The sequence below is a fragment of the Barbus barbus genome (genome assembly GCF_936440315.1).
Source record: "Barbus barbus genome assembly, chromosome: 21".
NCBI classification, from domain to species: Eukaryota; Metazoa; Chordata; class Actinopteri; order Cypriniformes; family Cyprinidae; genus Barbus; species Barbus barbus.
This window is the reverse complement of record NC_136749.1, coordinates 19,367,829-19,394,086: the sequence shown is the minus strand read 5'-3', so window position 1 is coordinate 19,394,086 and position 26,258 is coordinate 19,367,829. Positions and strand designations below refer to the sequence as shown.

Genomic DNA, 26,258 nt, shown 5'->3' with positions numbered 1-26,258 from the left:
CACTATGTGGGTTAAACACCAAGACTCAAAGACCTTCCATTTGGAAGAGTACAGCTTCCTAGTGGAGGGGGCTCTGGCATTAGCGATAGTCTCCTGAACCTCAGCAGGAAGACTAGAAATCAAGACCCGTGACCTTGGATGGGCCATACCCACAGCTTCCAGATCTCGGGTTGACGGTGCCAGATCTTGCCCTGAAGCTGAGAGAGCAGGTCCTGCCTGATCGGAATCTCCCAAGGAGGCCGATACAGAAGAGGAATCAGCTCTGAGAACCACGTCTGGGATGGCCAGAATGGGGCTACGAGTAGGAGGCGGACACCGCTCTCCTTCATCCTGCACAGAACTGCCGGAATCAGCTTGACGGGTGGAAATCTCATGTCCGGCCAAGGGTGAGCGAACGCATATATGCCCAGAGGTGCCGGGGAACTCAGGGAAAACCAAAGTGGGCATTGAGAAGACTCCTGTGATGCAAATCTGAGCTACCGTTTGACGGTTCAACATCCACTCCCCCGACCTGAGCTTCTGTCTCGACAGAAAGTCGGCTGCAAGGTTCAAGACTCCCAGGACGTGAACCGCTCTCAAGGAGAGGAACTTGTCCTGAGCCCAAAGGAGGAGACGGCATGCATGCCTGTTTAGGGTGCACGACCGTGAACCCCCTTGGCGATTTATATGGGCTACTACCGCCATGTTGTCTGTCCTGACAATCACATGACACCCCCTGAAAGAGGGGAGAAAGTGAATCAGTGCCAGGAAGACAGCTCTCAGCTCCAGCCAGTTTATGTGCCAGGAGAGGAACTCTCCTGTCCAAACTCCGCACGCCGGCCTCCCCTCGAAGACCGTGCCCCAGCCTGCCAGGGATGCGTCCGTCGTGACCATTTGCTGATGGTGAATCGCCCCAATTCTGACTCCACTCTGGAGAAAAGGGGGTCCCGCCATATTAAAAGGGTGCGAAAGCAACTGCGACACAGATTTAAGTGAGGAGAGTGTGTTAGAGGTGGGCGAGTGGCTGCTCCTGTGGAGCAGACCCCTAAAAGTTTCATCCACCAAAGGAACGGCCTCATGTGGAGCAACCCCAGGGGCAGCACAGGGGAGGCTGCGGCCATGAGGCCTAAGAGCCTGCGACAAGTGCTCACGGAGACATGATGGTCTAGCTTGAAGCGGGCCAAACCTGTATTGAGGCTGGAAATCCGGGCAGGAACTAGACGGGCCTGCATTTGAACGGAATCAAAGTGAACTCCTAAAAACACAGCTTGTTGAGAAGGGGAGAGAACACTCTTCTTGGTGTTCATTCTGAGGTCAAGGGTACGAATGTGGCGGAGAACGACATCCCTGTGACGGCTCACTGACTCCCTGGAGTGGGCCAGAATAAGCCAATCGTCCAGGTAGTTGAGTACACGAATGCCCTGGAGCCTCAAAGGGGCCAGAGCAGCATCCATGCACTTTGTGAACGTCCTCGGTGCCAAAGCCAGGCCAAAGGGAAGAACCTTGTATTGGTAAGCCTTCTCTCCAAAAGCAAACCGAAGGAACTTCCTGTGCCGCCGAACGACCTGAATATGAAAATAGGCATCTTTCAGGTCGTCAGTGACAAACCAGTCTCACTCTCGAATGTGAGACATAATGGTCTTCAATGTCAGCATCTTGAACTTCCCTTTGTAAAGGGAGAGGTTCAGACAACGCAGGTCTAGAATAGTCCCTCTTTGGCACAAGAAAATAGCGACTGAAAAAGCCTTGTTCCAGGTCCGATTGAGGGACTTCCTCTATTGCCCCCTTGAGGAGGAGGGAGGACAGTTCCTGCTGTACCACAGAAGCCTTTGAGGCGCTGCTTACTACTGTCAGGTGAACCCCGTCGAAGCGGGGGGGATTGCGGCCAAACTGAAGTGTGTAGCCAGACCGAACTGTGCGGAGAACCCAAGGCGAAACCCCTGGTAGACGCTCCCATTCGTGAAAGGAATGCAATAGAGCAAGCAGAGTGTTGTAGTCTTGAAGACATACCAGAGTTAGGGTGTCGAGAAGGTCTGGAGGGGGCGAAGTTGGATGAGGGAGTCCACGGGGACTGATGTACCGGACTGAAAAGCGGCCGGTACGGGGCCTGTAGGCTGTGGGAGAGAACTGAACGTGTCTCCTATCACGCAAGCCACGGGTGATGAAGGAACAGGTAGGAGAGGGTGAAAGCCTGATGTGTCTCCCGACTGCCACACTGGAAGAAATTGAAGATGAGGAGATTTAAGTGAGGAGAGTGTGTTAGAGGTGGGCAGAAACGTTTGAACGCTCTGGCCCTGCCTCGTGAGGTTTCTGGGAAAACTCTCCTCAACCTGATTCAATTAGGGCAGGTTTTGTTTATTTTTGGAACAAATTTTTTGTAGGCCTCATTAATCTGAGTTTATGTACCTCATTTTTTGAGTTAAAAAAGCATTATTTGTGGATAGTTTTGTCAATATTAAATAAAATATGAAAAGTTGCATTGTTTTTCATACTAGCATGCTGTTTTACCAAGAAATTTGTTTTGAAATGCTTATATCTTCAAAAATAGCTTATACATCTTCTTGTTCTACTATATTATCACAAAAATGGGATTCAATCTTTTTGTTCTACTATATTATCACAAAAATGGGATTCAATCTTTTTGTCAACTAGTTTTTGTTCAATTAGTACTGGTTTTGTATTTAATTACTGACTGATTGTAGGTATCGATTGTAGCTTTATTCGTCCAAAATGACTGTCGATTGAAAATTAATGGGGGAGATTGGAAATCTCTTGATTCCAGTGGCATCAATGCCATTGTCATCTAAAAACTGCACACTCTAGCCACTGAGGCTGGGCATTATCATGCACCAGGAGGAACCCAGGACCCACTGCACCAGCGTAAAGGTCTGACAGCGGCTCTGAGGATTTTATCCTGCACCAATGGTACATTGTCTAATATGTGGAGGTCTTTGTAATCCTCTGTGGATATTTCTCCCTAGACCATTACTGACCCATTGCCAAACCAGTCATGCTGCATGATGTTGCATGCAACATAATGTTTCCCACGGCATCTCCAAAATCTGTAATATCTGTCACGTGCTTAGTGTGAACCTGCTCTCATCAGTGAAGAGAACAGGATGCCAATGACGAACCTCCCAATTCTGGTGTTCTCTGGCAAATGCCAATCGAGCTGCATGGTGATGAGTTGTGAGCACAGGCCCCACTACAGGACATTGGGCCTTTATGCCACCCTAATACAGTCTGATTCTGACAGTTTGGTCTGAAACATGCACACATATAGCTTGCTGGAGTTCTTTCTTTAGGGCTCTAGCAGTGCTCCTCCTATTCCTCCCCATTCAAAGTAGCAGATTCCGGTCCTGCTGCTGGGTTGTTGCCCTTCCTGTCCAGCTCTCCTCATGTAACGGCCTGTCAGATTGATGAGGCCTACGATCAATCAGTTCCAAAAATATACACAAAACCAGTACTAATTGAAAGAAAACAAGCTTACAAAAAGATTGATACCAATATTTATAAAGTCGTGACGTATTGTCAAGTATGGTGACCCATACTCGAAATTGGTGCTCTGCGTTTAACCCATCCAAGTGCACACACACAGCAGTGAGTAGTGAACAAATCCACACACACACACACACCCGGAGCAGTGGGCAGCCATGCTGCAGCGCCCGGGGAGCAATTGGGGGTTCGGTGCCTTGCTCAAGGGCACCTCAGTCGTGGTATTGAGGGTGGAGAGAGCGCTGGACATTCCCTCCCCCCACCTACAATTCCTGCCGGCCGGGGGCTCGAACTCGCAACCTTTCGATTACTAGTCCGACTCTCTAACCATTAGGCCACGACTTCCCCCATATTTGGAGATAATATAACATAACTATTGAAAAATATAGATTTTTTTTAAATAAAAGCTTTTCAAAAATTTCTTCGTTAAACATTAGAGCATGCTAGTGTGACATACAGTACAATTTTTTTTCATATTTTATTTAATATTGCAAATATTATTTAATAATATTAAATAATTATTATTATTTAATATTTGCAAATTATGGTGGAAAATAAGTATTTGGTCAATAACAAAAGTTAATCTCAATACTTTGTTATATACCCTTTGTTGGCAATGACAGAGGTCAAACGTTTTCTGTAAGTCTTCACCAGGTTTTCACACACTGTTGCTGGTATTTTGGCCCATTCCTCCATGCAGATCTCCTCTAGAGCAGTGATGTTTTGGGGCTGTCGCTGGGCAACACGGACTTTCAACTCCCTCCAAAGATTTTCTATGGGGTTGATATCTGGAGACTGGCTAGGCCACTCCAGGACCTTGAAATGCTTCTTACGAAGCCACTCCTTCATTGCCCGGGCGGTGTGTTTGGGATCATTGTCATGCTGAAAGACCCAGCCACGTTTCATCTTCAATGCCCTTGCTGATGGAAGGAGGTTTTCACTCAAAATCTCACGATACATGGCCCCATTCATTCTTTCCTTTACAAGGATCAGTCGTCCTGGTCCCTTTGCAGAAAAACAGCCCCAAAGCATGATGTTTCCACCCCCATGCTTCACAGTAGGTATGGTGTTCTTTGGATGCAACTCAGCATTCTTTCTCCTCCAAACACGATGAGTTTTTACCAAAAAGTTCTATTCTGGTTTCATCTGACCATATGACATTCTCCCAATCCTCTTCTGGATCATCCAAATGCTCTCTAGCAAACTTCAGACGGGCCCGGACATGTACTGGCTTAAGCAGGGGGACACGTCTGGCACTGCAGGATTTGAGTCCCTGGCGGAGTAGTGTATTACTGATGGTAGCCTTTGTTACTTTGGTCCCAGCTCTCTGCAGGTCATTCACTAGGTCCCCCCGTGTGGTTCTGGGATTTTTGCTCACCATTCTTGTGATCATTTTGACCCCACGGGGTGAGATCTTGCATGGAGCCCCAGATCGAGGGAGATTATTAGTGGTCTTGTATGTCTTCCATTTTCTAATAATTGCTCCCACAGTTGATTTCTTCACACCAAGCTGCTTGCCTATTGCAGATTCAGTCTTCCCAGCCTGGTGTAGGTCTACAATTTTGTTTCTGGTGTCCTTCGACAGCTCTTTGGTCTTGGCCATAGTGGAGTTTGGAGTGTGACTGTTTGAGGTTGTGGACAGGTGTCTTTTATACTGATAACGAGTTCAAACAGGTGCAATTAATACAGGTAACGAGTGGAGGACAGAGGAGCCTCTTAAAGAAGTTGTTACAGGTCTGTGAGAGCCAGAAAGCTTGCTTGTTTGTAGGTGACCAAATACTTATTTTACTAAGGAATTTACCAATTAATTCATTAAAAAACTACAATTTGATTTCCTGGATTCTTTCCCCCCATTCTGTCTCTCATAGTTGAAGTGTACCTATGATGAAAATTACAGGCCTCTCTCATCTTTTTTAAGTGGGAGAACTTGCACAATTGGTGGCTGACTAAATACTTTTTTGCCCAACTGTAGATGGTTAATGTGGAAGAGCTTAAAGAGAGCACACTGAGCTTAATTGGAGCAGCAACAATTTTTAATACATTTCATGTAATATTTTTTTAAATTACAAGATTTTGCTAAATAAATAATCTAGTTCATGTATTAAATTCATACATATTTTAATATGATAAACTATTATTAACAATATCTATGAAATTATACTTTTTCTTATTGATGTCACACTGAAGCTGTGATTTTCATAGTAGTGCACCCTTTAAGCTCAGTTTAAAATAATATGAAATATTTAAAAATTACAGAAGTGTAAAACCACAGACCAGCAATAAACTGTCAATTTATAATATTATGAATGTAAAAGTACAAGCCAGTAATGCCTGTGAAGTAATATGTTAGAGTAGCACACAATCTTATACAGCTAGTCAGCTAACTTGTGTTCTGTAGCATCTGTGCTATGTTGCTAAAAACTATCTTTTGGATCTAATGTAATTATTTCCCACATCCAAGTTCCAGGTTATAATATGCAAATAAGTACAGTAAGTAGTGAAACTTACCCAAAATAAAGGCTTAAACATCTAAAAAAATGCACATTTAAAGGGCGCCCTCCTGTTTTGGTGAGAATTTTTAGTCCGCTTTCAAAATGGCGGCCAGACAGAGTGAACACATGGACACTCATATCTCAGTGTGCAATGATCTGATTGACTTGAACTTACAGGAGGTATATAGTAACAAACACATGAATTGGTTAAGACATCAAGTAGGATAATCAATTATTTTTTCTTTTTACAATCTGAGCTCAAAAATGAAAGTGTGCTTAATAGGTACGTTTAACCTATATTTTTCCTCCCATCTTGTTCCTGTTCCTTTTAGGGGTTCCATTTTTTTAAATAGAAATGTCCTAGCCTTATGAGCAGATGATTTATGCGAATCGACGGACTGTTATGTTAATAAGTGCCATCATTCAGTTATGTTTATTATATTAATGTTTCAGCAGGTTACAATCATTACATGGCTTGAATTAAGGTTACCTATCTTCTGAATTAAACAGTTTATCATACATATTGAAAGCGTCATCTCTCTCCCCCTCTCTCTCTGTTTATGGATGTTTGTGCGTGCATGCAGGGGAGGAGTGCGATTTTTTCAAATAATACCCAGCGATTTTATTATAATATGCAGCGAATATAATTTTTGCTTGGAATGCCCATCCCTACTTTATAGAAAAGGAGATCTCTGAGTAAATAAAAATAACCCTTATTGCAATAACTGTTGTACTCTTAACTTTACTGAGTGAGCAACAGTTTACATTTAGAAACTGGACAAAGAAATTCCCAAGCAGCATGCCATTGATGGAGTGGCTTCCATTCCAAGTTTTTCCACGCTTTGGACTCTGCCAATTGGAAGCCATGCTGATGCTGGGGGTTTGATCATTTGTATAGCAAAAGAACCCATATGCCATCCCACGCAAAACAATTATATGAAATGCTAAATTCAGTATAATGAGGAGTCACTCAAAGGTTCTTTATTTTGTTTTGATTCATGACAGGTTGTTATATGAAAGTCACAGTATGTGAATCAGATGACTGTACAAAAGTGTATACAGCATTTGTTCTCTTATATAGACATTTCATGTGTGAGCTGCAGGGGTGAACACCAGGCGTGGAGGAATCTTTTGCTTAAATCTGGTCTGCCAGTTGGAAAAGAGAGTCGAGTTTCGATAGGTGGTGACTAGGGAGCCTCCCCAGCATGCACGTACAGCATGTCCTCTGTCTCTGTTTTTACTCCCCCGAATCCCATGAACCCCACACACACAAGAAATGAAATGAAAGGAAAGCTTAAGGGAAAGCGCAATGCATTGCAACACTTTGACACACTGATTCCTATGGCTGTGTCCCACTAATTCCTATGGCTGCTCACCATGAGCAGCACATTTTGAAACATCCCTCAGATGTTTCTGAATTCACTAGACCTCCTCAAAGGCTAGATGAGAATTATGCAGGGGCAGGGCATGGCTGTAATGGAGGTAATGAAAATATCTGAAGACTGTTATGAAAATGAATGTTAAAAATAAAAATGATAGATGCTATATGGTTATGATGTAGCAATGTTATTTAAAAAAGAAGCATCTAAAAAATAGCTGCCTGAGGTGAAGCTGACTTTATGCAAATAAACTGAAACCCGTTCTATGACACTTCCTATTATATTAATCAGATCATTTAGATGCATAACATAAACGTTACATTACAACATGTATCTGCACAATAGGATGCATATGCCAGTGAAATTTAAAGGCGATATACTTCAAACAAAGTTCTTTTTCGTTCTTCGTTTGGGGGCAAAAAGAACTTTGAAAAGGCTGAGCGACGGTATACTGTTTTTGAACATTCCAACTCACCCGTGCTGCTGGAGGCGGGGTATAGATTAATGTAAACGTGTCATGACGCTCGAGCATATGCCCTAAACACAACAACGATGCAATGATGGTTGTATCTAGGTCTTTTATTAAACTGGTTAAATTATTACACGTTTTTATATTTGTTGTCGTCATAATTTGATAAAAACAAAGGTTTATTATTGTATGTTCTTTTGGCATTTAATTTATTGTATACCTTTTAAATTCGCTTATTGAAAGAACAACAGCAGCAGCAGCAGCAGTAGTATGGTGTAATATTTATTTGAAACACATCTATTTGGTACTTGCTACCTTTCATTTCATTCTTTTCATGGCTTTGGAAAACTTGCATCTGATGTTTCTCTACGTTCCTTTTTGCATAACTCCAGGTCGTCGACACCAAGCTTCATTGCAATTTCTTTATAGAAATAAAATGCTTTCTCTGACCCTTTAAAGTCTCTCCGCGAGCGATTGTACAGGTGCGGATATATTTGTGGCAGCTCAGCTATACGACACAGTGTATTTATGTTGCTAGTGACTTGGAGATGTTGTTCCCCTGCCTGACCTATGTTAAATGAACCGGGAAAAAAAATTGCGCGTCAAAGAAGGTGGAGCTCCAGAACACACCCATCGATTGCGTAATCGCCACAGACCAATGGTAGCTCAAAGGTGTTTAGGAGCCAAAACGAACTCCTCCAGAAAGTTTGCTGTATCAAGCTGCCCAAGTGAACTTCATTTCGGCCTGATTTTGTTCGAAATGACGTCATATCAGTTTGTTTTTAAATTTCGTTTGAAGTATATCGGGGCCTTAAGTTACTTACACACTATAGCGAGAGAGAGAGAGCTCCTGCCGTGATGCGCTTTCAACAGCACGCTGAAACACGGGTAAGGACGGAATTTACTGTAGATTTCACATCCTATAAAGTTCTCATTATAATGCTTATGTCATTAATGTTCATGGCAGATTTGTGCTATATTTTCATCTACATTATCAAGTGATTCCTAAAATCGCCTGCGTGTTTTCGATGCCATACGAAGTACGAAAACAATTTTAATTAAAGTATGCCTACTGTTGAACAAATATGACGAAAAAAACACTGCATTATTATAGGATCGGTATTTTTGAAAAATAAACATCTAAAAGCAATATGACCGTCTCAAATAACTTAGTCAATATCAGGCATTGCATTTGAGCATGAAACTAAACACTCGTAATATGCAGCGCATTCAGCATGTAAATAAATGTTAATATCCCAACGCATCCTATATTAGATTAATCAGATATGTATGTAGCTAACCCAGACATCACTACATGACTTCAAAGCCAAGCCTCTCTCTTCTCACGTCTATACTTTGAACTGCATGCTGTTGCAAGCTAAACAATCAGAGCTCAGGGTTCCGCCCAAAGTGCTGCTATAACCAATCAGAATTTTTTTCCCACGATCATCGTTTTCATGATCGATCATCGCTGTCGCTGTTGCACATCCCTAGAATCCAATATGAGATGTTTGTAATCACTTACTCCTGACCCATATAAAGCTTTGTAAAAGTAATAATATATTTATTAGATTCTTGAAGCTGTATCAGGCCTTTTCTCCCCGGAGAAATGGCATGTTCCAGAACTTGTTTGAAATTATCTGTTTTGTGTTTGAATGGGTCATGTGACTGGAAAGGAGATGATGATGATCTCAGTGTTCTTAAAGGGATTAAAACACTGCTCGTATCTATCTTCTGTTATGAGGGACACTGGGTCCTCCAGGTCAGAAGGGATAAGGATAAAACCCCAGATCTCTTGTGACATCACAGGGATGTTGCTATAGAGAACAAACACCAATATACGCAGATCTTTTGTAGTCCGCAAAACCTAGTTTCTTCTTGGATGTCGGAGTTTTGGTGTTTAAATAATCTTGTTTTAGATTTTGCAAACACTGTAATAAAGCTTAGGGTTTTAGAGACTCCTAATTGAGAGTGAAATGTTGCTCTGAAGTCTAGATGATGTTATTGATGTTCATCGGGACATAAGCACTAATTCAGCCTTGTGAAGTTGAGTTTTATCTGATCTTAGTCAAAATATAAGTTGGTATTCTCTCTTTTTAAGAATGGCACCCATTGAATATCTCAGAATGTGATTTCTAATTTTGTGGAGATTAATAATGATTTTATCACTCTATGTTTGCCTTCATTTGGAAATGCTGTAATTGAGTTTTACATCCAGCTTTCCGTGCGGTTTTGCTAATAGCATATGCTTGCATTATGTCTGTTGGAAATCAAAGGATTGAGTCCTGTTCATGTGGTATGGTTTTGCCCTTTAAATGCTTCCTTATGCGTATCTAGCCTGGCAACAAATTGCACACCACACTTACATGCAGTGCAACATGTGCATGTGTGCTTGTGTGTAACACACATTAAAGTGTCACAGTGAAAAAATTAGCAACATCATATGTTGATCTGATTTAAAGGAACACTCCACTTTTTTTGGAAATAGGCTCATTTTACAACTCCCCTAGAGTTAAACAGTTGAGTTTTACCGTTTTTGAATCCATTCAGCCGATCTCCGGGTCTGGCAGTAGCACTTTTAGCTTAGCTTAGCATAGATCATTGAATCGGATTAGACCATTAGCATCTCGCTCAAAAATGACCAAAGAGTTTCGATAATTTTCCTAGCAAAGTTCCTTGATTATTACGCCGGAATGAGAGTATAGTTCCTAGCCGTATCGGTCTAGAAAATCGCAACTTTTCATTTTCTGTTGGTCTTAGTACACGATGTAACTACAAAAGAGTCAAGCTTTAAATAGGAAAATTATCGATTTTTTTTTTTTTGTCATTTTTGATGACCAAATGCTAATGGTCTAATCCGATTCAATGATCTATGCTAAACTAAGCTAAAAGTGCTACTGCCAGACCCGGAGATCAGCTGAATGGATTCAAAAACGGTAAAACTCAACTGTTTAACTCTAGGGGAGTTGTAAAATGAGCCTATTTCCAAAAAAAGTGGAGTGTTGCTTTAAGGAGTGCCATATAGAGTGCCTGTGTACCAATGTTGCTGAATTCTGAACTGTAAATTTGTATAGTTTAAAAATATTTGAAAAATAGAGGATATAAAATCACAGATTGACCTCTTGGCTCAAGATAAATAATTCAGACTTTGAATCTGAATGATTTGGGGTGTTGTGGGAAGGTAAAGTGCAAAATGTCCTAGGGTGTGACATCATGTCCTGTTGTACATATTCCAAAGTAATATTGCATGTTCAATGCCTATAATGAATGTACAAACCACACTAGGGTTTGTACTAGGTGTTCTTGTATCTCATTTGGCAGAGCAGGATGCTGGCCAAAGTCGTGAGAGTTTGAATTAGAGAGAAAACTGCTTTGAATGAGTGTATATAAAATATCCAAATAAATTATGCAAATGTAGCCTAAATGTTATGTTCAAGGAAAGTTTATTGTAGGTATTGAGGGCAGTTGACTGGACAAATGTTGATGTTAAATTTGTTAGTAAATTCTGGTTTGGCTTTCCTATTTGGGCTGAGTCACTATGTTGCATGAACATTCTAGCTTTAATTGCTCATCTTATTTTATAAATCACCTCTGTCCTAGGGACATCTTTTAACCAACCACTTGACTTTTCATATCTTGGTTGTCAGTTTGTCAGAAAAACCTTCAATATGTGTCTGAAAAGTTACTGTTGTTGTGGTGATCCTCTTCAAAATGTTAAACAGACATTTAAATTCTGGGTATGGCACCTGTTATCTCAGCTCCCAGGAATCTTTACTCAGATGTCCAACCTTATAAAGTTACATGGCAAAGAAATGTGTGTATGATTAATTATTTTCTTCCAGCTAATTATTTAATCCAGTTGTAAAAGGCGAGACCTGTCTGGGTGGCTCTTTTTTTTTTTTTTTAGAGAATGATCATGTTTCAAAACAAGTCACCAGTTATCTTTAACTCCCTACCCTTTTAATTTCGGATCTGGCTAAATTTATTAGGTGACAGCTGGCAGAAGTATATTTAGAACACAGGTGGTCATGAGAGCCTTCCTGCCCTGCAGTTCCTCTCCAGTCAAGTGCAGAACCGAGGCAGAACCAAGCCAGCCCAGTCCTCAAAACACTCTCACCCGTCAAATACAGGTTTAGCACCACCAACAGGAAGACTCCTGCAGAAAGGAACACCTCCTGCACTCTTTGAGTAGTGGCCATGTCATTCAAAATGTATTTGATTTTTTTTTTTTTGTCCAAATTAAATCCTTAAATATATGAAAGTGATAGTGTATTAATGTGTCTGGTCATTTTGGATCTTAAAAAGTTTAAACAAGATCATATTGAAATTTTCACAAGGCAAAACTAATGACCCCAGCTGTGCTGCCAAGGCATGATCTAGAAAGTGTGTGTTGATGCTGCCAATGTGGCATTTGCTGCCCATTGGCATTTGCGGAGCGTGCCACGGGAGCCCTTGTGTAGAGGTTACTTGAGCACAGCTGAGTGGGGCAGAGGGGAAGTGTTCCATATCAATTCTTACCTTCAATAAACATTGCCTTCATTTAGCAGCTGAAGTTCTGTTCATAGCTGCTTGAAAACTTTAGAACCTGAGTTAATAGATTCTGGAGAGTTCTAGTAAATGTTAGACTTTTATTGCTCCTCTTGTGATTAGGGTTGTTTGTATAAAATAATTGGTTTGGAGTGCTGTAGTGCTTAGGCTGTTTAAAATACCTGTTTGGTTCAGGTTAAGAACAGTCTGCTGGGTAAACACGAGTTCTAGATTGTTCACTGTGGCATTTGAGCTCCTTATCAATATGGAAAGCAGCCTAGGCCACATGTATCACCTTTTTTATTTTCTTTTATTTTATTATTTTTTTATGGCAATGTAGGGCTATCACTGGGGGTCAAGAGGTAGAGTCTGCTTAGTGGAAAGGGTGCTCATCCATAAAAAATCAAATGTCCCAGGACCTGTGAACTTTCAACAGACCTTAAACATAAAATTTGTTTTATTTGAAGCTGTGTTTTTAATAAGAATTATTTTATTTTTCAAAATATTTCCAAATACCAGAATTGCTTTCATTCATTCAAGAATGTTTAATTTCAGAAGGAATATTTATAATTCATTACAGATTGATTACAGTATGCATATTTTATAATCATCAAAAATGTTTAATTCCAGAATTAATCATTTTTAATCATTCTAGAATGTTTAATATGCTGCTGAACAGCCTTCAGCTTTGACAATGTTCACAATATAGCGTTTCGTTCCATACAGCTTAAATAGATTCCTGCATGATTTTTCTCTCTGATTGTAATCTGCACTTTCTGCCATGATGAGAGTTCTGGCCCAGATGAGTCATTTGTTGTGTTTGTTTGATCACTTGAACACTTGCCCTGGATGATGTCATTTGCATTTAATCCTTTAATTAATTGGTCTTTTTGAAGTCAAGACAAGACTTTTGGAAAAAAAAAGGAGTGTCTATTGTGTAAACCTGTTTACAAACAAGCCTTTTTGATCAGAGTCTTGTTAATTCTGGAGCTGTTGGTGAATGCTAGCACAGTAAGATTGTTTCGGTCATTTTTCTCTTTCTCCGCTCCATGTTTGCGGTCTTAAATTTCTCTTAAGGAACAAAAATTGCAGAGCAAAATAAAAACAGATTACCAGAAGTCCAGATTAGTGTACGTTCATAGGTCGGAGTATCTATATTTACTAGGGGTCGACCGATTATCGACCTGGCCGATTATTGGCCCCGATATTAAGCATTTTTATGATAATCGGCATCGGTCATTTTCAAAACCGTGGGCCGATAAAATTATTTAATTATGAAACGCGCTATTTGGCTCTGATGCAGCCTGTCGGAACTCACCACTCTGTGGCCTAGAGCAGTCTCCGCCCACCGCGCATCTGATTTGTTGAGAGTCAGGAATCCGACCAATCAACGTGGAAGACTAAAGGCACTCTCTCACCGAAAGCGCTTGCTAACTGGTGCGGCTTCATCACGCATCAGTTATCTCTCAAAGGCAGCAGCAGACGTTGCTCAAGTTGCAATAAATTACAATCCACTACACTGAAGTTGTAAAAACCTCAATATTATCTATTTATGATTTCCGAGATGGGGGAAACGCAGGGGGTTAAACGCAGAAAAAATAGAGTTCAACTCTCATTTGATTAAAATATAAATTAAATTAATGTTTTATGCCTTCATTTGCACTGCTCTGTAAATGAAAACTAATGGAAATTACTGTCACATAGGCCAAGACTAAGATACTGTCACATAGGCCAAGATTAAATTACTGTCACATAGGCCAAGATTAGGATGACGGAAATTGGGACATTTCAATAGGCTATTGAACCAAGTGAGCCTATAACAGGCTATTAGTGTTATAGTTTCATTAAAATAGTTGCGGTCTTCTTCGCAACTTCTACAATGGAGCTATGAAGACAATTAAATTATTTACACGTATTATATACATTGTGCTTTTTAAATTAATCAATTGATGTGCATTAGATGATGAATTGAATAGTCACCTCTTGTAGGTTATGATTTAGTCAACCGAAAATAATTAATGAAGAATTATGAGAGGTTATGCTATTACACATACATTTCTAACATGTAAATTATTGAAGCCAAATACTTCCCCAAGCTGTTTAGCTTTAGTATTTAGTATTCATAGGCTTAATCATGAAGCATACAGTGGCCCCACTTTTAACTCTCTCTTTATATATTACCCCTATTGTAGATGGATGCATGGGGGAAGACAAGAGTAAGAAGTGCAACCAACACTAGGGAAGGCCGTTTTTGTCAGAGCCCTTGTTATTCTTAATTTTGACATTCATTTTAATTTTTACACCAGACATATATATCGGTTTAATATATCGGTTATCGGTCTACTTGATCTGTAATAATCGGTATCGGCATCGGCCCTGAAAAACACATATCGGTCGACCCCTAATATTTACCCCAGAGCCAACAGAGCACCTGAAAACTCACTGCACTAGTGGGCAGAGAGGACTATCCAACCTTCAAACTTTATGTAAAAGGATTTGGCTCAAGATGTGCTAAGCCCTCAACAAGCGTGGCAGGGTAACTAAGGGGTGGCAGTCTGTGGTGAGTCTGTTTTCTCATCTGTGTTAAATCCTACGTAACATGATTTACATGATTTAGGTATCAGAGTGATAACCTCATGAAGAAAAAAGTCGCTCTCTAAATTGAGGTTTCCTCTCCACTGTTGAGCAAATGTTCTGTTGCTGATCTCCTGCACATTTCTAAAGGACCTGTTTCTTTCAACTTTATGAATTTCAACTCTATGAACTTTGTGAAAATTCATAGTTTATTCAGCCTCATGTGATGACTTTCTTCTGCTGGACACAAAAGTAGATATTTTGGAGAATGTTGGGGTTCTAACAACATTGAACCCCATTGAGTTTTGTTGTATGAATGAAAATAAGAGAGAAATAGATACGATGAATGTTAAAAAAAAAGTAAGTCATACAACTTTAGAACAGCATGGGCAGAGTAAATGACAGCATTTTCATTTTTGGTGGACGTCAATTAATATATTCTTTCTTGTTTCAGTAATGTGAAAATATTAAAATAGCAGGTCAGAATTTGGACATGTGAGTTCTAAGCCACTTACAGTCCAGTAAACTTTTTATGGGAGTACTGTCTTGTTGCAGTGTGGGAATGAAGTGTGTTGCATCTCAACCAGCCTCTAAAAACATTAGACTTCAGCGTACGTGGTGATACCTATTAGGTTCATTGGCCGTGCTATTTTTATATTGGGATGGAGAGAGAGAGAGAGAGAGAGAGAGGTGGGGGTGGACTGGTCTTCACTCCTCCTAAGAGCATTACGAGTGCATTTGTTTGTGACATTAGCGGAGTGTGCTGTCACTGTCATATGGCAAGCCAAGGCAGCCTCGACTGGTTTAGAGCAGAGACGGTTATTCCGGATTGCAACTGTTCACCCTCCACTGTTCCCAGCAGAACCCTTGGCTTAATCCCGAGCAGAACGCAGCCTGTCACAGAGGTAAAGGGGAGGACAACTCTCACGAGTCATGGGGGAGATCAGACACAGTTGTTCCGCATGATTTTCTCATGCGTGTTATTGGGAAACCACATGTAACTGAGGATTCTTTGCTTTTTGCTTCTTTCTCTCCATTTTTCTTGGACTATGTGGTGTGATACTTTGTTTTTGATGTGTCTAATACATGAAGTTTAGATGAATTTTCTGTCTTGTTGAATGTTCTGATTAAGCGTCTCATTGTTTGAGAAGTTGGCACAGGCAAAGTCTGCTTTCTCCGCTGTCAAACTATCTGCTGTTAATAATCTGAAATTCTGAGTTTGTGTTCTATGTGTCATTTTTAAAGAGCTGTTTCACCCAAAAATGATCATATACTCACCCTTAGGTAGTTCCAAACGTGTTTATTTCTTCTGTGGAGCACAAAAGATAATGTTAGACAACAGATGTCAATATTAATATATAATAAAGTGAATGGTGACTCAGACTAGCTAATATCTTTAAAGGTCAGATGTGATGATTTTATTTTAAGGTGAACTAAGCTGTGCCTATTGGAACACCAATGAGCTTGTTTCATATTCTGCTTCTATTGTGTTGTCCGTGTGTTGTCTGCTTTTGTGTTGTTCTATTGTGTTGTACCGAGTATCATCATAATTAGTGATTTAAGAACATATGTTTTTTCAACCAATTTGTCCATTTTAATGCTAAATTTATTTTCACTAAATTCAAGTTTCTCTTTTGTATTATTCACCTTTTTCTAAATAGATGTAATGTTTCTACATTTTCTTAAAGGAGACCTATTATGCTCCTTTTTACAATATGTAAAATAAGTCTCTGATACTCCCAGAGTGTGTATGTGAAGTTTTAGCTCAAAATACCCAACAGATATTTTTTTTATAGCTTGTTAAAATTGCCACTTTTAGGGTATGAGGCCAAATGCTCTGATATTGAGTATGTTGCTTTAATGCAAATGAGCTGGTGCTCCCGGAGAAGAGGGCGGAGCTTCAAGAGCTCGAGCTCCGGCATTAGCAGTGCTAGCCTTTGCAAATAAATATTCCACGATTAGTACAAGCCGGTTATCTTTACAGAAAACATACTCTTTTTTTTTTCGCTATTTGTCCATTTAAATCCAAAATCCTTTGCCTATAGACATTTGAAACACATCTTAGAAGGTTTTGAAGAACTTTTAAGAGGAAAAATATACTATACTACATAGAACAATTGTATATTTATGGATAGGTATGTGATTGTCTTAAAATGGTAATTTTTCTTTCTGTCTTTTTCTCTTTACAGCTTTCCTCTTCAGCTTCTTTTTCGTTAATGGAGTTCCGGCAGGGCAGCGGTGATTACTGCCACGCCCAACATCGCAACGCTTGATTACGGGTGGATATGCCCGAAATTTGCCACTGAATGTTTGGAGAAACGCCTTCTCTACTTTTCTCTTGCTGGTCTTTCTGACTGACTGCTTTGCTGTGCACCAAATGGGTTAATTGGCATCTTGGCACCTGGCATTTAGCTACCGGACACTGTTCCACCCGTCTAGCTGCCCGGCAGAGTATCCCTATCAAGAGGAAGAGGCAGATTTGTTGGAAGAGGAAGACTTTTGTGGCTTCTGTTTACCAAGAAAGGCAGCTTTCAATGTTATGTACTGATTATTAGTGATTTATCAGAGAGGATCCTGCAAATCTCTGACACCTTCACTGTGATAGTGCATCTGCTGTAGAACTGCTCTAGGTCAGAGTAGTGCCATACTGTGAGTGGAGCTGTGTGGATACTGGCCCAAATTGGGTGCTCTTTTCTTCTGTAGAGCGGAGGGACACCAGCATGGCCGGGATGAACCGTCCGGCTCCTGTCGAGGTCTGCTACAAAAACATGCGCTTCCTTATCACGCACAACCCAACCAATGCATCACTAAGCAGCTTCATTGAGGTGAGAGACCATTCAGACATGTGTAACACAGATCATTTTAAAACATGAAAGATGACATACTGCTCTGAAAAAGTCCGTAACTACTCTTAGGTGACACATAATGCCACGCATAAATTGACCACAACCAAGAACAAATTCAAAAGATGTATTGTCCCTCAAAACTTTGAGCAATCTTGTTTCCTCAGGATCTGAAGAAGTATGGGGCAACAACAGTGGTTCGTGTGTGTGAAATCACCTACGATAAGACACCGCTGGAAAAGGATGGGATTACTGTTATGGTGAGAGATATTTCTTTGTCATATTGACAATAAGTGTCATCTGTAAAGTATTTTTTTTATTTGTAAAAAAAAAAATTGCCTCCCATGCAGTCCTTTCAATTAGATTTAAAAAAAATATTTAAACATTTCTACACTGTTACTTCAATACTAGGTCTACTGATAAATGGCAAGATCTTGTTTCAAATGAACTTTTGGGAACATTCCACTTTGTAATGTTAAATTAAGACAAATTAATATTATAAAAAATATTCATATTAATGTTAATAATGTGTATTATTACTGTACTTAAAAATAATTAAATATAAAGAGCAATTTTGATTCAGTTAGGACATTATTATTTGTATTCTTATAATTTAATTATCATTTTGTCAAAGCAAAAAAAAACAAAAAAAGATTAAAAACAATAATCAGGTAAACATCAGTTAACACACACTTACATTAAAATAATATCCATATGGATACAAAAATCAATATCAGTCGATCGCTAATGCATTGCGTTAGTTGAGTGTACATGCACAGTGCATTCAGTATATGCACACACACTCACTCTGTCACTTGCATGTAATAATCCTGGATAGTTTCCCGATCATGGCAGTGTCACTCCATGCCACCCATCCTTTAATTAACACTCTTGCTATACTGCAGTGATGCTGCTGTAATTAGTGGTACTTGTGGTACCACATTAGTGATATGAATGTGATTGGTTCCCTTTACCTTGTAAAGCCTCTGTCTGGATTCATATGTAGGGTGAAGTTCATCTTGGTTAGCACAAACCATATCTACACAGTAGAGGTCTTCACGGAGGACCCGAGGACCCGGGATCCATTCGGGTCTATATTATAAATGGTCAGCCGGGTCCGGGTCGGGTCCCAATCTATTACTTCGGGTCCTGGGTCTATTTAACATTGTATGTAATACCCGAGTCGATCGGAGAATACCGCACCTGCCAGTGATCAGTGTCAGTCAGCATGCGTAACTTAAAGTTTGTAAAATTAGGATGAGAAAAGTGTGAGCGGGAAATAAAGTGAAAAAAACAAAAAAAAAAACACGTGTTACCTCAGCCGCCAGAAGCAGAGCGCGGGCAGAGTTAATGTAGTACTGAAAGCGGACAGTGATTCCTTCATGAGTGATGTGAAAAAAAAGCTGAAACAAAACTGAAGAGATGCACCTGTTATCGAACATGTACGCAGTAGTGTAAAGCACTTGTTCTCTGCGTTTTTTGTTTTTGTTTTTTTTTGCAAAAAATAAAATTGCTCCGAGTCTTTATTACAACCAACAAAAAGTTATTGTAGGTTAAACGCAACAGTCGAAGTTGACTCGAGATGAAAAAAAACAAACAAAAAAAAACTGCAAAGTTGCATTAGTCATCCGTCACCGACTGTAACGGCAAGTAGACTTTTAAAGCTGGAATAATGAGTGGGTTAAGAAGGCTCTCTCCGTCAACAAGAGAGAGGAACAACCTAACATGGATGGAAACTTATTGGCAAGGAGGATTGTAGCCATCACAGTCAGGAAGAAGGCTAACGGTTAAGGGATTTTTTTTTTGCTAATTGTTTATTGACTTAATAGCAGTTTGCTGTGCGATCGGGTCTGTGTCTTCCCAGCCGGGTTCACATCCAACTTTTCGAGTAATGGTCGGGTCTGGGTAGTACATTAAAGGCATTTCTCGGGTCTGCGCGGGTTCGGGTCTCACTTTCAAATAAAATATGGGTCCGGGTCGGTTCCGTACAGCACATTTACGGGTCTGATCGGGTTCGGGTATGAATTTTTGGACCCGTGAAGACCTCTATTACACAGCCCTTCAGTGCACATCTAGTCCTGGAACACATGCTGTATGAATTGGCCACCCAGTCATATGATATGATGTCACATGAAGTGAGATGAGGTTGCTTTCTGTCTGGTGCTCCGAAGGGAGCTCCGCATTTGAGGATTCAATCCAATAACTTTCTGCCAAACATCAGATCTTTCTCTGCCTTCACCTTTTTTTTTTTAACTTGAATCCATCATCCACATGTGTTTTCAATTTGGCTCGTCAACATTTCACAGTTACCATGACAGCCAGAGGGGGGCTTGATCTCTCTCCCTCTGCGCTTTTTATTAAGTCTCATACACCCTTGTGTCCTTTGACTCTGCTTGACTTCTCATTAAATGATGAGACATATACATGACACTACATATTTAACTTTGATTTCTAGGAGAATAGCTTTCTAAGCCTCCTAGATTGACCCGAGGTCATTGTGAATTTATCCAGCATGCTGGTGCATCCCAGGCTTTACTTTGAAAAACTCTGTGAAGTGCATGAGAAGTTATGTAAATCAATTTCCTCCTCTGTGCCATCAAGAGAACAGTCAGTTTCCGCAAGAGAGAAAGACTATTGACTACAGAGCCTGTTTTAAACATCACTGCTGTGTTTATGCTCAGCTGGACAAGATGTAATGCTTCAGTCCGTGGCTCGCCATCAAAAGAACATGGAGCTTGTTAAAAACATGACTGCATTCATCTAGACAGGAATTAGTGCCTTTGTTTAGTTTGTGAATAATTCTTCTAGCTGTTCCTCAACAGGATTTTAGAGGATCAATTTGAATAGTGTACCGGTTACTTAAAGCTAAAGTGTGTATTTTCTGTATCAGTAGAGTCACAAAATGTTCAAACAGATTTTGCAGAATGCTCTCCCATCTGCTGTTGGTTGGAACGAAACAGATCACGCTCCAAGCTCACACCATTGGTTGAGCCAGTGTTGCTGTTGTCAAACTAGTCGGGATACTTAAACAAACAGAGCAGTGTTTTGATTGTTCCATAGAGCCACAGTGTTTATACTTTTCTAGGAAATAAACTTACAAATGGCTTGCTGATGCTGTCAGGTGAAGAACAAAAAAAACACATTACACATTTTGGAAAAAAATAGGTTTTAAATCAAGTCAGGTCTGTACTGTTGCAGTTTGACTGAGCTATTTTCAGGTTCAGAGAAAACATTTGCCCTACCATTCAAAAGTTTGAAGTCAGAAGATTTTTGTTCATGCTTTTATTTAGAAAGGATACGTTAAATTGATAGTGACATTTCTGATGATTTCTTAAGGTTCATGTGAGAGGAGTAGACTGGTGTGATGGCTGCTGCTAATTCAGCTTTGCTATAAGAAATACATTTTAAAATATATTAAAATAAAGTTACTTAATTTTTTTACTGTGTTTTTGAATGAAAAAAAAGTATTTGTTTTTGAAGTATATACTTTGAAGTAAAGTATTTGCATTTTGCCTTTGAAGTATAGTTCTGCACTACAGCTGTCCTTGTATTTTTAGCTGGTTTAGAAGAAAGGGTTTTAGTGTAGGAAACATTTTAGCTTTAAAAGGGAAACATGTAATTGCTGCACCACTAGCAGTGATGTAAACAGATTTACAAATTTTCTTCCATTGTTCGGACTACGTCCTGCCCCACTCTCTCACCGATGATACAGAAGTTGATATGTCACACTGTTTGAATGCTATTTTGAATGCCACAGTATTACCTGAGAATGGTTAACATAGTTTTCTCTGAATGTTAACATTCTTTCTGTATGCTCTCTTTTCTGTTTACGGACTGTAATGGTGTGGGGCTTTTTTCTGGTTTTATAAACTGATCACTTCTTCTCTTCATAAGAGGAGATGAGGCAATAGCTTTGCAGGGGGTCAAAACATGGAATGGGATTTCCTCTATTTCACTCAGATCCAGATGGATTTAAATGGTCATCCTCTCCATTTTTACACCGTTGGATCAGAAAAGTTCAGTGAACTCGATAGGTTGCATGGTGTTATTTCAGTGTATGATTAACCTGTGGATTTCAGGTCTCATAGAACAAGCTTAAAATGGTAAAAAGTCTAGATACACTGATTAAAACAAACCAAAAAGTATATATCGCACTAAAATAAAAACTTAAATTCTTGTATAGTTCATGAAAGTTCATGAAACAATGTTTCTTTTTGATGAGAAAACAGATCAGTGAGTGGATTTGTTGACATTTGGGTGCCTTATGTCAGTATTTCATTCTCCAAAGTTCAAGTTTTAAAAACAAGAACCCCTTTAAAGGAAGTAATGAAACTTAAGTGTTGGTTGACAGCAAACAGGTGCCTCAAACCTCTCCTGCTCTCTTGTAAGCAGAAGCTCGAGTTGCTGGAGGAATAGCAGCAGGTATGCGATTCGAGGAAAATGCCAGGGCATTTTCCACAATTAGGCCCCACGCTGCTGCTTCTGGAGTTGGTGTGCCCTGGCAAGAGTACAGAGCACTTCCATCTTGGAATGGACTCTTGGAATTAATAGCCTACTGTTGACATACCAGACAAGGAGGGGCCTATTAACCTCTTAGTGGATTAAAATGTTATTTTTAAACCAGGAGATTCTCATAGACGGTCCTCGTAGAAAATGGTCGCCTCAACTCGCTCCCTATAAATGTCCCCTTTTCTGAGAAAGCAGCGATGCAAAACACCATGCTGCTTTGTTTGTCAGTGTATTTTGACCCAGCACATTTGTGTTTTTAAAACATCATTCAGATTCAGTCTTCCATGAAAAGCTGCCTGTGTAAAGAAAAGTCTTTAATATCCGCATGCGAGTCCGATTGTGCCTGGACTGTATGTATTTGTTCTGATCAGCTGAAGCATTTAGCAAAACCCACAATGTTTCTCTGAAGCGTGTAGAGCGTATGATGACCAATCATAGATCAAGTCCTAAAATTGTAAAGAACGTGAGAAGTTTAGAATTTAAAATGTATGTTCATCCATCGTTTCCCACCCTGATGTTATTTCAAACCTCTATAACTTTTTTCTTAGCTAAGCACAAAGAAGTGTTTTGTGTTTTTGTCAGTACCAGTGTTGTTTTAAACACATCGACTTTTGAGTTCCACAGAAGAACATGAAAATTTTATCGTTTTGCTCGTTTTTGTGTGAACCATCCCTTTTAAGTACCTAAAGACTTTGAGATAGCTTATTGAATAAGATGTGACCATTGTCCATTTGCATGTTACATAATTCAACATTTCGGAGGATTCAGCTCTTGCACATGGTGTAAAATCAAGTTGTTCGTGACAGATCTGATTGAACTGGTAGAGTTGACAGTACGAGTGCCATGTTTGCTGTTGCAGAACTCGTGAAAATCACACAGGAATCATCAAAGGGATTCGCAGACTGCTGTGAATCTGAGATGATGCATAACGCTGAAGCTCTATGGAGCACCATCTGCTGGTGGTGACTGGAGTCATTTATTTCCCTTTAATTTGTTCCCTTTTATCTTATCTGCTAGTATTTTGTGTCTCTCTGTTTGAGTGTTTCCTATCAATTTGAAATATAGTAACATACAAACACATTATAATCTGTAGTGATAATAGATGTGAACTCATCCTGCTGTTTCTCTCCCTCAGGATTGGCCTTTCGATGACGGTGCACCTCCTCCTACCAAGATCGTGGATGACTGGCTTAGTCTGCTGAAGAATAAGTTCTGTGAGGATCCAGGCTGCTGTGTGGCTGTGCATTGTGTGGCCGGACTGGGCCGGTGAGTGTCAATTCATCCTGTTACCACAGACGTGCTGCTAATGCCAAAGCTATCTGTGTGATATATTAAGAATTGAACACAACTTTATAAACCAGAGCTGTGCCCACAATTAATTTTTTTTGTTTTTTTTTGTTTTTGCACTACCGTTGAGTTATGTGGCAACCCAAAACAACTCTATTTCATTTGGGGGTGTGACACCTAATTACTATTTTTGTTAAAATATCACCTTTTTGTCTATTAAACTCACCCAGGTAAATGTAAAAACTCAGCGTCGTAAGTATAATTATCAAATTCTAATTACAAAAATTACTAAGATTGAGAGACATCTAGAATTCTGTCAGAAATCAGTGTTGCTATTGTTAACTAAAATTAAACTATTTAATCATTTTCAGTATTTAAATAAATTTGAAAAAAAGTATAAATGTTACTTTAAAAAACCTATTAAAATAATTTTAAGTTGGAGTACTAAAATTATTGGAGCTAAAATGAAAATAAACAAAAGCTAAATAAAGTATTAAAAAAAAATCAAATGTACAACATTTTAAAATTTAACATTTTTTAAAAATAAAATGTAATTCTAAATATTAGTGTACAGAAATAATACTGAAATAGAATTTTTTTTCAAATGAAAATCTGCTGAGCTTTTTACAGTATTCTCAGGTGCAGATTCCATGTAGTCCTAGTAATTTCCCAGCCTGCTGTTGTGGTTGTTCAGAAATTGTAGACGTGCAAATGCTCATCTGAATTTGATGGGTCAGGCTTTATGTGGCTCGCTTCTGTCTCTTACAAAAATTCTCAAACATATCAACAGCCTTTCCCAGGATCTGTTGCTCTTTTTCCCTCAGAATGCAATCAAGGACTGTGTGTGTAATATCTCTGGCAGAGCTTTAAGCTGGCTCGTGTTAGTGTAGTGTTTGAGTTCTGCTGTTTACATTTGGTTTCTCATCAATTTTTTCTTTTTTTTTTTTCTTTACCCCAAATACCCCTCAGCGACAGGCCTCTCAGTCTTGGCCCATGTTCTCTGCAGGTCAAACCCATTCTCTCTGCCTGACCACTGTGTGCCAAAACCAACCGTCAAAACGGACACACAATATTAATCCAAGTTTATTATTCGAAGCACAAAAGGTTGACGTCCGAAGACGAAACAGGAAGTGAATGATAAGCAGCTCTATTAATTGCTCCTTCATATCTCTTTTCAGTGAGGGATCCTGGTGTTACCCTCTTATCTGGCCAGCTGTCAAAACACACAGACCTTTAATTAAGCTGCGGCACTAGAATTGTTGAGCCAGACGGTCAAATGTGGCGGTTCTGCGAGAACGGTAGGCTAATGACAGTCCAGTTTACCCTGCCTGCCCTCCCTCCACTTTGACCCCTGACCGCTTCTGCCGACAAGTTAAGCACCAGCCTCTCTGACGCAGGTTGCAGCTCCTGTGGGAGCCCTCAGCAGTTTTTGACAGGGAGCCAATGTTTGCTTTAGTAGGATGAGTTTGTGTTGTTACGCATTGGAAAGGGGTGCACTCAGGAGACTTCAAAGCTGTCAGGACACTGAGCGCAAACGGTAAAAATAGAAAAGGTCTCTGACAGGGGAAATTTATTTATAATTTATTTATAAACCAAAATTTATTGTATTTTAATAAATCTGGGATTAGCACGTAATGATATTTAGGATTTTGTCCCCCAAATAAAATGACATTTATGATCTGACTGCTCTGTAAATGATTAGATTGATGACTTAAAATTCATTGCCATCCAAGTGAAATTACATTAAATGGATAGTCCACCCAAAAAAAAGAAAATTTTGTAATTTACTCGCCCTCATGTCTTTCCAAACATTTTTCCAAGACTTGCTTTCTTCTTCAGAACATAATAAATATATATATATATATATGTATATGTATATGTGTATTTTTTATTTTTTTATTGAATATGTTTTGGTTCCCATTGGCTACCACTCTATAGAAAAAAGTACAGTTGAAGTCAAAGGGGAACTAAAATTGTTTGCTTACCAACATTCTTCAGCATACCCTCTTAACATGTTCCACTTAAGAAATAATACAAGTTTAGAAAAACATGAGGTTGTGTACTTTGAAAGAAGTTTGATGTTTGGGTGAACTATCCTTTTATCATCTACTCACCCTCATGTCATTCTAAACCTGTGTGACTTTCGTTCATACAAAAAGAAAAATATTGAAGAATGTGTTTTTTTGTCAACTTTTCTTTTTGAATATGAATTGGTATTTGGGTTGTGAAGGTCTGTATTAAGTCCTGAAGCCATATAGTAGCTTTTTGTGATGAACAGACTATAATGTAAGCTGTAGAGTAATGTGTATTTCCACTTTAAAAAAATATACTGTAACTGCAGACCTGTTCTCACATGCATTAGGTGGTATCCTTGCTGAGAAGGGCTGAATGGGTCGCTTTTCCTGGAAAACCTATTGTTTCTGTGGGTTGTGCGCGCACAAAAGCTGTGATGTTTCCTGGTATTAAACACTGTGTGTGTGTGTGTGTGTGTGTGTATGTTGCAGGGCTCCAGTGCTGGTGGCTCTGGCACTTATAGAGAGTGGAATGAAATATGAGGATGCCATTCAGTTGATCAGACAGTAAGTATACATTACAGCTAACAATACATTACCAACACCTTGCAGCAGAGCGATACAACACCCAGTCAATACAGTGAGCGATTCAGTACAAACACAGTAAATGTTGCAGCACTGATACGTGACAG

At 39.6% G+C, this 26,258-nt stretch overlaps 1 protein-coding gene across 4 annotated transcripts in view; it reads left to right on the top strand.

The window, feature by feature from the left end:
* The window catches only part of LOC306887089 (protein tyrosine phosphatase type IVA 3-like), a 41,451-nt gene that overhangs the window by 12,579 nt on the left and 2,614 nt on the right, over positions 1 to 26,258 (top strand). The window contains exons 1-5 of one of the 4 annotated variants that reach the window (XM_079444582.1): positions 14,859 to 14,901; positions 17,105 to 17,740; positions 17,926 to 18,018; positions 23,403 to 23,533; positions 26,059 to 26,133. In XM_079444582.1, the coding sequence (XP_079300708.1) occupies positions 17,636 to 17,740; positions 17,926 to 18,018; positions 23,403 to 23,533; positions 26,059 to 26,133 (404 nt within the window). In that variant the 5' untranslated portion in view covers positions 14,859 to 14,901; positions 17,105 to 17,635. Of the gene's footprint in view, positions 1 to 14,858; positions 14,902 to 15,636; positions 15,970 to 17,104; positions 17,741 to 17,925; positions 18,019 to 23,402; positions 23,534 to 26,058; positions 26,134 to 26,258 lie in introns of those variants that run through there. The other 3 variants (XM_079444579.1, XM_079444581.1, XM_079444580.1) reach the window with 3 other exon arrangements.